The sequence below is a fragment of the Homarus americanus genome, unplaced genomic scaffold (genome assembly GCF_018991925.1).
Source record: "Homarus americanus isolate GMGI-L3 unplaced genomic scaffold, GMGI_Hamer_2.0 scaffold48220, whole genome shotgun sequence".
NCBI classification, from domain to species: Eukaryota; Metazoa; Arthropoda; class Malacostraca; order Decapoda; family Nephropidae; genus Homarus; species Homarus americanus.
In genome coordinates, this window is record NW_024755060.1 from 2,046,004 (window position 1) to 2,057,349 (window position 11,346).

At 38.2% G+C, this 11,346-nt stretch overlaps 1 protein-coding gene across 1 annotated transcript; it reads left to right on the forward strand.

Moving 5' to 3' along the window:
- Positions 1-1,171: 1,171 nt before the first annotated feature.
- Positions 1,172-11,122, forward strand: LOC121856340. The gene is made up of 14 exons (XM_042351829.1): positions 1,172-1,226; positions 2,190-3,585; positions 4,460-4,569; positions 4,952-5,098; positions 5,482-5,679; positions 6,069-6,210; positions 6,553-6,787; positions 7,203-7,376; positions 7,630-7,740; positions 7,926-8,091; positions 8,572-8,713; positions 9,008-10,063; positions 10,289-10,519; positions 10,842-11,122. The coding sequence occupies exons 2-14, from the start codon at positions 2,251-2,253 to the stop codon at positions 10,986-10,988; spliced, it is 4,194 nt and encodes a 1,397-aa protein (XP_042207763.1). The 5' UTR covers positions 1,172-1,226; positions 2,190-2,250; the 3' UTR covers positions 10,989-11,122.
- Positions 11,123-11,346: the final 224 nt, after the last annotated feature.

An 11,346-nucleotide genomic window follows, 5' to 3' on the forward strand; every position in this document is an offset into this window, starting at 1 on the left:
AACATCCGCCCAGCAGCTGAACGTTGACACACTTCCTGCCTAAGATCTCCAACATCTAAGAGTAGTATTTATTTAATAATCTTTATAAGTTTCTCAATAATAAATGCAGTTATATCGTCACTATTTTACTAGTTAGTAGTAAGCTATTTGTTGTGATATAATTATTTAACAGGCTATTGGAGATAGTTTCTATTCTAAAATCCTAAGTCGATTCATTTCGTTGAAGTTAAATTCCAATTTGTTTACGTAATGTTAAGTTAGGTCAGGTTAGGTTATGTCAGGTCAGATTAGGTTAGGTTACGTTAGATTAAGTTAGTGGTATAATAATTCGGCCTTTGTACACAGGGACGTCACCAGGGGAGGATATGACTGAACCATCCCGCTATTAGAGAACGTTTATAACTCCGAACATTCACTGAAACGTTCTATTGGTGCAGTACATCTCACATCCGTTTTACGGATTAGAGGAAGAAATTACGCCACAGGTCAAAGGAAACTGAACGATTTTAAGAGTAATAACAATCATAATAATAATAATAATGAGTGATATCGAAGTCCTCCTCCTATCCTAACGTAACTCACTACCTTGTATCTCCATTTAAATTATATAGAACAATATAATAAAACTAAGCATAAAGTTTATTTATACTAACCCGCCAACAAAAATTAATAATAAATAGTTCAAAGTTTATTTCTGCTAATCAGTCAACATGCAACTAGTTAATCATCAGTGATCGTATTTTGGAATATGTAGATGAGTCAAATTTATTAATCTAGTTGGGAATTCTTTGTGAAAAACGAGATCAAATGTGGTCAGAAACTCGCTCGATATACTTTCAGTAAAGTCGCCATACAAATTCATGTTGGCGCAGAATGTACATGGGCAGTACAGGTATACACACAATAGTAAGTTTTATTAAGGAATAATAGCCAAATGAAGCTGTTAAAAGCTTATTTCCTTCTGGGCCGTGATGAGGGTGCGAGGTGACGCAAACATCAATTTTGAAATGCCCGCGCTAAATTTCACTAAATTCAGAAATACTATAATAAACAGCTTTCTAATTAAATGAAGTAAAATCATCCAGTACTTTAAATAATTCAATATAGTTTGTTTTAAAATAATTCTATACACACATAAAGTGAGTTTTTTTTTTGTATCTTGTAATGAACTCTTGCACAGCATCAAGGCCAGTAAGGAAGTGTTACGTTCTCCACAATTTTAACAAGTATGTTACCTCCATAACCTTGATTGAACCTCAAAAAACATACATAATTATAATATATCCTCATTTATCATATATAACCGACTATGATGATGATTACGGTCATAAATATCGTGTTTTGTGGTGATGAAGGGTGACCGCGGCCCGTGTGTTACGACTGTGCTCGCCATGTTGGATGTAAACAAAAGCCCGGATGGGATGACCTGACCCGAGGGCAGTGTTTATTTCACTCTCTCCCTCATGACAATAAATGACCTCACGTGTCTACACTCACTTGTTGAATAATTTAGTGTTATTCATATACAAATGAATCATCATATATATTGTAAAAGCCACCATAGTGTACATATCACTGAAGGTGTGGCAAGCTAGAGGCCAGTTTGGTCCATAGAGACGTTTTGGTCCACTGAGACATTTGGTCCATAGAGACGTTTGGTCCAGAGATATATGTGCCATAGAGACATTTTGGTCCACCGAGAGATTTGATCCATATTCTCAATGTCAACCAAAAAAGATGACTTGGTGATGGACTTAGTTTAGACATACACTGAAGTACTCTCATTAACTGGCTAATTGACTCCCTGATAGATAGCTCATAAACTAAAGTAATAACTCAACTCATACAAGATAATATGGTGATCATGAGGTGGAAATCCAGTAATCCTCAACTGTTAGGCAATATAGTTCTTGTAATTTCCACACCCAATTTATTTCACCTGAAGATTAACCACCCTAATTCTAACCTAACCCAACCTTGAATGGCAACTGTGGTTTCTTATATCTGTTTTTAATAGCTATGGTAACACGAAGGTACTGTATAACTAAGTCTTAACGTCAGTCATGCTTTCACTTTTCACAACTACTTTTTAGACTGAATATATTTGAGATATACTTTTCTCTCCAATATTACACTGGTAACTGAAATCTTATATATAATAAGTTTTTCATACGGCTTTTTCATTACAGAATGCTGCCGGTGATATGAGGAAGTGAGAGGAGTCAGAGTGGACTAACACACACTCAAGTTATGGAGGACAAAGAGAAGCCTTGTTCTCTTACACTTCAGGGTTCAGATGATCATAAAACAACAGAAGAATTGGAGACTAAAGGGGAATTACTCTCCCTCAGAAGTGAACATTTGGATGCTGTAGATACAACTGTTAATACACATACAGTCTTGGCTACAATACCTGCTGGTGTTGAGAGTTTATCATCTACTGATCAAATACACGTTCAGCTCTTTGATGGCCAGGTAATTCAGATAACATCTGCCTCGTTAGTCAATCCAGAAAGCAGAGGACGAGGAGGAACGAGGAGAAAAGGATGTGAAGTTGATGAGCGGAGAGATGGAAGAAATGGTGTAATAGAAAGTGAACTGGGAGCTGGAGGAGCTGTGACGCTGCTCACGAGCGACGGAAAAACTTACATCTTGCCGCAGGCTCTCAACGGTGCAACAGGGGGATATATTATTGCAGAAGAGGTGCTGAGTGCTGAAGAAGTACTACAGTCAAGTGATGTACTGCAGGAGGAACAGGTACTGACAATATCCCCTCCACAGGCTTCTTTACAGTTCTCTTCCTCTGTTACAACACCACCTGATGCCTTAGCCATAGCCACCAGTGAAGTGTTTAATGAAGAATATGTATCTCTTCCCTTAGAGGAACAACCTGAGTTAAGTGACAGATCAAAATCTTTTCACTTTAAAGCAGAAGAAAGGAATAATGTACAGAGTTCTCCATCAGTTGATAAGGAATATTTACATCCAAGACAAGAAAACTCAAGGGAAAGTGCACCATATTCAGACTGTAGTGTCATAACTATCCAGGCTCCAAATGCTCAAATAAAAAATGCCTGGTTAGAAAAAGATGCAAAAGAATACGTTATGTCATCGAGTTTGGGGAAATCAGAAATCAGCAAAGTAAGTGATCATCAAATATACACAGTTGATACCACAGAATCTGACCCATTAGCCATCAGCAATAAAGACACATTACCGAGGACTTTAGAGGACCACAAAAAGCAGTTGAATGATGCAAACTCGGCCAGTTACTCCGCTGCTTATACAAAATGGTGTGAAGTGCGAAGTGACATTCCAAATTATTTTCCGTCAAACCTTCAAACTACCGGTAATACAAATTCTTTTAAAAAGTTGTTTACGGAGGAAATTGAAGAAGCGACTGAGGCAGGAACTATAGTGGAAAATGAAAAGCATCATGAAAACCTGCCCACAATAACCCTAGAGTCAACTAACTTCATGACTAGAGGTTGGGATGACGATAATGGAGCTGGGGACCAAGTGTTAGATCAAGGGAAGTTACGGCGATCATCACGGATACGAAAAACAAAAAAAATACCCAATAAAGTAGGTTTATTACTCGATAAATGTTGACTGTGATATTTACACTACACTCTCAATGGATTAGTTATATGAAACCTAAATAATTTTTATAAGAGGCAACACTGTATTATACATTGCTTTACCTGTACTGGGCTATTGTTCATTAGTTGAGGGACCAGAATCAATTTAACAGAGCTTTTGTGTCTCTTAAACAGTATAGTCTCACACACACACAAACTCTATGAGACAAATCCTTATTCCAGTATACTGTATATATTTTCAAGTGATGTAGCTACACGCAGAAGTTGTATGACTGTTGTAGGAACACTTGGTATAGTGACTGTATGATAATAGTAGTGAAACCAGTTGGATCATTAAGCAAAATAATAAGGTTTTATTTTATGTATTAATTTATCTCAAGGAAAACCTGTAAAGAAGCAAAGGAAGAAAGGAAGATGTGATTTCCATTAAAACATTAACAAAAATAATAATAAACAACTGTGTACTGGACTTACCAATTAAAGGTTGATGGAATGATGTTTTAAATTTTAGCTCTACTGTTTCTTGGAACTGACTGTCTAAGGCGACCCTAAAGGAACACATAATGACTACCTGATCATGGGAAGTGGATGGCCCTGGGCCTTGGACCACTGGACCAGTCTTGACATCATCTTCCCCTCCAACAATATGCCCTGATAACGAAACCGAGTGCATCTAAAACATACATTTACTGTCACATATTACAGGACAGTACACTACAATATATAATTTTCAAACACACAGCTTATCCCAGGTACCACTGAACACACAGAGTTATTATGGTGGCGGTAAACTTGATAACATACAGTAGATTTTAACATTAGTGTAAGATAACTTCTCATTTGTGTCGTACCTCCAGAATCAACAGCTGTACGTGGACGAGCCGAGTAACAGAAAGAGACGGAAAGTTATAAAGGGAGAAACAAATAGTTCATTCTGGGAGTGTAACAGCTGTGATGCCATGTTCAGGTTTGTTTTTTATCATATTAAAGCAACAGTTATTTAAAGTGACATTAGTCAAGAGTTGTGTGCTGAATTAAAACATATATATCGTGTCTCTAAAAAAACCCATAAACACTGACTTACAGATTTTTGTGGTGATTGTGTGAATACTTAAAACAGCAGCATTGTTCTCATTTATTGATGTGTGTTGTATACTGTATATATTTTTACGACACCTTGTACAGTAATTACATTTAGTGTGTGGACCAGAATTACCTTTTTATTTCAATAGTTGTGATGTCTGGGTCATTTTCTGAACTTGGAACCTTTATTAAACACTTTCTCTATTATATAAATCACTTCTTTTGTCTGTTTAAGGGTGAATAAATATGTCACATACTTTACACAGGACCAAGGCGAGCCGCGACCGCCACATGGAGGAAGGACACACGTTTACGTGTTATGTTTGTGGCTGGCAAGGAAGGAGCAAGACCAAATATGAGTTCCATATATCGACGGTTCATTGCAATCAACAAGCTCGGTGTCTGGCATGCAGGTAGTGTAGTGGTAAATTCTGGCTTTGTTGTCACCATTATCATCATCCTAAGTTGGGCATTAAGAGAGCTACCATCTAACCTAACCTATACCTCAATCTCCTCTCTGTTCCCTCCAAACACTATACAAAGCCTTCTTACTTCTTGCTCCCTGTCACTGTGTTAAAACCACTTATGAATTTTTGTTGATGTTCTTATTACTACATAAAAAATTCATTTAACTCGTGAATTACTGATGATATGCTTATGGCTAAAAAAATAATCAGTCCATGAATTATCGATGATGATGTTATTAAAAAACTATCATTAACACATGAATTATCGAGAATGTTAATATTACCTCTCCCCAAAAAATAAACTCATTCTAATTTACTCCGGGTCGTAGGAAAGACTTTCTCAGCTACGAGGTTTACAAACAGCACATGAAGACAAAACACTCCATGACTACAACCATCGCTGTGAAGACGGAGGTGGAGTTCGAACCACAACCAGAGGGAGCAGAACAAGAGGAGGAGGAGGAACAGCCGCAAGATGTCCGATATAAAAAGGGAGATGGAGTGGATCCCGATGACCCTGATTTTAAGTAAGAGACAGAGGAAGATAGATGGAGTATGATGTTAATACAGTGTTGTGTTATAGAGTCAGTTGGTGTAGGTTTGGGTTTGCATTACAAAGTGAGAGAGATATGTTAGGTGAGGTAAGTTAAGAGAATGTTGAATAAGGTAAGGTAAGGAAAGGCAAGGTATAAGGTAAGGTAAGGTAAGGTAAGGTAAGGAAAGGTAAAATATTGTTACCTGTATATAAATCTATACCAAATTGAAGTGTCCTTTGTCTATGGTGATTTAGTGAATGGCTAGTGAGAGGATAGCATTATAAAAACTTGCTAAAATACCTCTTCCTCTTGATTCAGTCCTCAGCTCTTACTTAAAACACCCCTCCCTCTTGTAACAGTCCTCTTACCTCCTATTTCAGAGACTCAAAAGCCGGGCTGGGAAAAGATGACGACTTTCACTCGTACGGCGAACGCGGATGTCCCTACTGCGGCAAAACCTTCCTCCGTCGCAGTCGTTTCCTCAGACATCTCAACTACCATCGCGGCAATAGGTCATTCAGGGTGAGTTTCCGAGTCAAGAGATGTGAGAAGTGAAGAGAGTGAGTAATGAAGTTAAGGTAAATGGAGATGCCTTATGACACTACATTGGCATGATAAAGAATGATCTGTGTTGTACCTGGGATTAAAAGGAAGGTTAGATGATAGATTAGATGTTATTTGCATTGGCTTGAGTAGTGGTAGAAGAGGTAAAGTGAGAGGTAGGTAGGTAGGTAATGAGGAAAACTAAACAGTTAAATAGATAGATAAACAAAAACATAAAAGATAGATAGATAGATAGATAGATATAATAAGATATACAATTATAAAAGAAACTAAGTAAATTTACTCACTTTTTTTTTTCAGTGTACTTTTTGCACCAAATGTTTCGTCGAGAAGAGCGGATTAGACGCACACATTCAGACTCACTGCCCCATCAACGAGCCGTGCCCCCAGTGCGGGAAGGTCTTCAAGACGCAGCGCACTATGAAACGTCACCTCAGGACTCACCAAAATAAGATATATTCCTGCAATGTTTGCGGTAAAGAATTTCGGCACGATGAATCTCTGAGGGTCCATAAGTCTGTTCATAAGGAAGGAGGTAAGTTAAGTGCTAACATGTCTGTTTATGTTAGAGTACAGAAGCTTTGTCAGAGTACAGAAGCTTTGTCAGAGTACAGAAGCTTGTCAGAGTACAGAAAATTTGTCAGATTCATCCATTCAACCTTTGTCTAGAATCTCAGTTATCAGCTTTTCTTATCATTATAAAATATACATAACCTGATTAATATAACATTGAGATAGGATTAATTAGAACACATTTTATACAAGTTACAGAAGCATATAACAGGAGATAACTTACCAGATATTGATAGATATTATAACTCAAATTTGATCTTACCTTTATAAAGATTTTTAGAACCAAATAATTAATAATGTAATGTTAATAAGTAATCACCCTTTAGATATATTATTTTTACCTCATATTTGAAGTAATTGTATTTTTTATTTACCAGGGAGTGGAAATGACTGTAAAATATGTGAAAAGGACTGCAAGACCCCATACTACCTGCAGCTTCATATGACGACAAAACACGAGGCTGCCAAGTTTATATGCCTCCAGTGTAATCGATCCTTTAAGTGGAAGCAGAGTTACCGTAAACACAAGGCAGTTCACCACGAGGATACATGTGAGTCTTGTTTGGGGGGAGTCTAAGGTGTTGAGTCTAAGGTGTGTTGAGTATAAGATGTGTTGAGTCTCAGGTGTGTTGAGTCTAAGGTGTGTTGAGTCTCAGGTGTGTTGAGTCTAAGGTGTGTTGAGTCTAAGGTGTGTTGAGTCTAAGATGTGTTGAGTCTTAGCTGTATTGTAAGAAATGATTATAGTCATGTTATTTTATATTTAAATTTATAATATTTTAAGATGTAATATTTTTTTTTATACAGATATGAAATTTAAGTGTACAGTCTGTCCTCGCCATTTCCTGACCCCTTCAGAACTCCAGCTCCACCAGGCAGTACACACTAATGAGAGAAAGTACTTATGTGACATTTGTGGTAAGTACTTTTGAATTTTGTCAATTTTAGTAACTGCTAATTGATCAAAGTTTTAGTTAATTGATCAAAGTTTTATTCACTGCTAATTGAACAGTTTCATTCACTGCTAATTGATCAAAGTTTTAGTCATTGCTAATTGATCAGTTTTATTCCTTGGTAATTAAGTACAATTTATGATCCTACAGGTAAGGCCTTTAAGCACGAGTACAACCGAGATAAACACATCAGGACAGTTCACCGGGATGACTGTGAGCACATGTGTCCCCAGTGTGGTTCTCTCTTCAAGGCCAAGGCATATCTAGACCAACACCTGGCTCATGTCCACACTACCAAGGAGAGGGTCAAGTGCATGTGAGTGACTTGAACCTTAATCTATCTGATATACTGTACAGGGTTTTGCCAAGGGGAGGTTAAACTAAGACACTTGACTAATGAGAAATGTGTTAATTATCAATCATTTATGAGAATTTAAAGCAAGATCGAGAAAATGCTAAAAGACAGAGTGAAACTAAATTACAGTGTGGATCTTTCATGATGGTAAGACCCAACTGTAAGTGAAGGAGTATTGTTTAGATGCTATTCAGGACTAACAGTGATGCTCATGTGGTGATATATTGGTGGAAAAACGAAAATTTGACAGAGGAGGTTTTGTTTGATGTAAATGGCATGTTTGTAGAATTCGTTTATATTTTTTAACATTTGAGTTGTATGAATCTTTTTTGCTTTATGTTGGCATTACTGTACCCTCATACACTGTATTTGGTGACTGAAAAATTTTAGATTCTGAATTAAGATTTGTTTATGCATATTTTCTTTGTTTCTTCCCAACAGGCACTGTGAACATGACTTCAAAACGGAATCAATCTTAAGAAGTCACATTAAAATTGTACATACACCCAGGAATCCTAAATATGCATGCAAGTGCTGTAATAAAACATTCCTGGCACCGAAGGATCTGGCCAGGCACTCAAAGGTAAGTTTTTATTCACTCAATGGTTTTAGCTGGGTAGATTTTGTTGTATGGATAGAGATGGATGGGAGAAGGTTATGTAGAGTAATAAAAAATATCTAAATTACTTAATCAACATTGACACAGGTACGGATACATTCTAGAGCCAGGGTCAAGTTCCTATCCCTGGGTTAATTCTATATAATTGGAAGTTGACGAGTAATTACATCTTCTTGACGTTATTACTTTATTTAATATTATCGTAATTATTAACCACTTTTGTATGTGGTTCTCATTATATATTGTGTATTTTTTCAGGTTCATACGGGAGTGAAGGATTACTCCTGTCCCAAGTGTAGTCGCTGCTTCTCCCGCAAAGACAACATGGCCGCTCATCTCCGCACCCACAACACAAATCAGTCTGCATCATCATCATTCGACTCAAAGGACGACATAATAACACCATCCGGCGTCCCTCAACAAAATACTCCACAAGGAATAAATCATATGCTTGGTCTTCCATCTACTAATTCTCCTGTCAACAGTATAGCTATTTCTAGTATCCCCGAGTCATCTAATAGCATAATCCTTTCAAACGTTCCAGTATCTTCGTCCAGTATCCTCATATCCGATGCTTCTCCTTCCAGTAATATCGTCGTGCCTAGTGTCCCCACCTCGGAGAACATCACCCTGGCCGTACACTCGTCCTCACACAGTACAACGGCCTCTGGCGGTGGCTCCATGCACTCTGATACCATCTCGCTATCTAATATATCCATATCTTCCGCGAGCGTTCTGTCTAATATTGTGTCTTCCACGAATAGTATCATCCTGTCCGGCGTGCCCATCTCGTCAACGGGTATATCCAGCACTCCTGCCTCTTCTGGCGTTGTGGTATTTTCAGGTACTCCCTCATCCAGTAATCTTGTTCTCTCCAACACACAGTCTACCTCAAACAATATGGCTCTCTGCCACACACATTCCAACTCCACCAACGTATCACTGGGTAACACGTCCTCGTCTAATAATCTAGTTCTGTCCAGCTCGCCGACAGTTCTCAATACCCACCCAGTTCCATCCTCGGAGAGTCGGACTGGCCATCAAGATTACGTCATTCACCCTCACATAATAACGTCGTCGCAGCATCAGACGTCTTCTATATCGTCCATCCCTTCGTCTTCCGTACCGTCGTCACTTCTCTCTCTTCCTCCCCATCTCTCGTCATCAACGCCTCTTCTGATGTCTCAAGCAAACAGGACACAGATGGTATGCACGCCATTTTCACCCGAACAAGTCGTCCTTACCGCTGGAGTACTCGGTCCCGTATCGACCGTCTCAACACACCACAGCGATAATCCCTCCCAGTACACACAGGTATGAGTTTCAACCTACTGTGTTACATGTTGCATTAGTTACCATGAATACCAAATAGTTGTGGTGGTTTATATGGTGTATTGGTATTATTTGATGTAACTTTAAAACTGTGGAGGAAATTAGTACAGTATAGAGGTATCGCAGGTGTCTTATGCGTGTCCTTAATGCTGACCTTAAAAAATGCTACCCAGGGATCCCATTACTCGTATATAAAATTCCTTTCAGCTTGATCAGTTAGAAACGTCAATATCGTCGAGCTCATCGGTGAACATAAACGCAACTTCAAATACCCTACGGTCGTCAGGTCCAACGGGAACTATCGGTGCGAGCGTTCCCATGACGGTCGAGGGAAGTCATCATGATTCCACTGGAGGGGTTTCGGACCCTGTTGAATCTAACATTATCCTCCCAAGTGCCTCTCTTCTCCCCGACACAGCTCTCATTCTTCCCGAAAAGGTAAGCACAGTACTGACATACTCAACATACATCATACTTTTGTTAGTACAGTACAGTAATTTCTTTTCGCATTATACTCTTGTCGTGCATCATTCATGTCTATTTTTTCAACGTATTCTTTGAAATTTATAAACTGGATTTAATATTGGAAGGTAAAGTTATTAAAAATGTTTCCTGAAGTAAAAGATCTCAAGATTTCCCTTGTTTTTGTGTGTATACTGTGGATGTGTGTAACTGTCCATGTGTGTGTCTGTAAGTGTACATGAGATTATATAACGGTATACAGTATTCTCTCGCCATTCACCGATTTCTTCTTTTCCAGACTGGCGTATATACCATCGTAGAGGAAGGGAAGATGACCACCCTGGAGACCTTCACTCTTCACCCAATGACCAGCACACAACCTCCTCCCTCCCACGACCACTCCAAGTCTCAGGCACCTACAAGACAACCTGATCACCCTGAATAAACTCAACCTTCATACTTATATCATACTTTTGGTTGTTAGTTAATCATACTAACTACCAAATATATTGTTCGGTGTTAAGGTGAATATATTTTTAAGTTTGAAAGAAGAGGTAAATAAATTATGATAGAAATGAAGTTTGTTTTGACTCACCTCTGAAAATCCCACTATGAGAGAGGGAAAAATTGCTTCAGATTTAAAGACAAGAGTTAATAGGGATTTGAAAGAGATTATAGGAATGACTGTATAGGGAAATAGGAAGTGGCTGGAAAGATAGTGATAAAAATATGTTCTGTAAGAGGATTGATAATGGGGAATGCAAGGTATACAATGGGAAAGAATTCACAAATATAAACGAAGA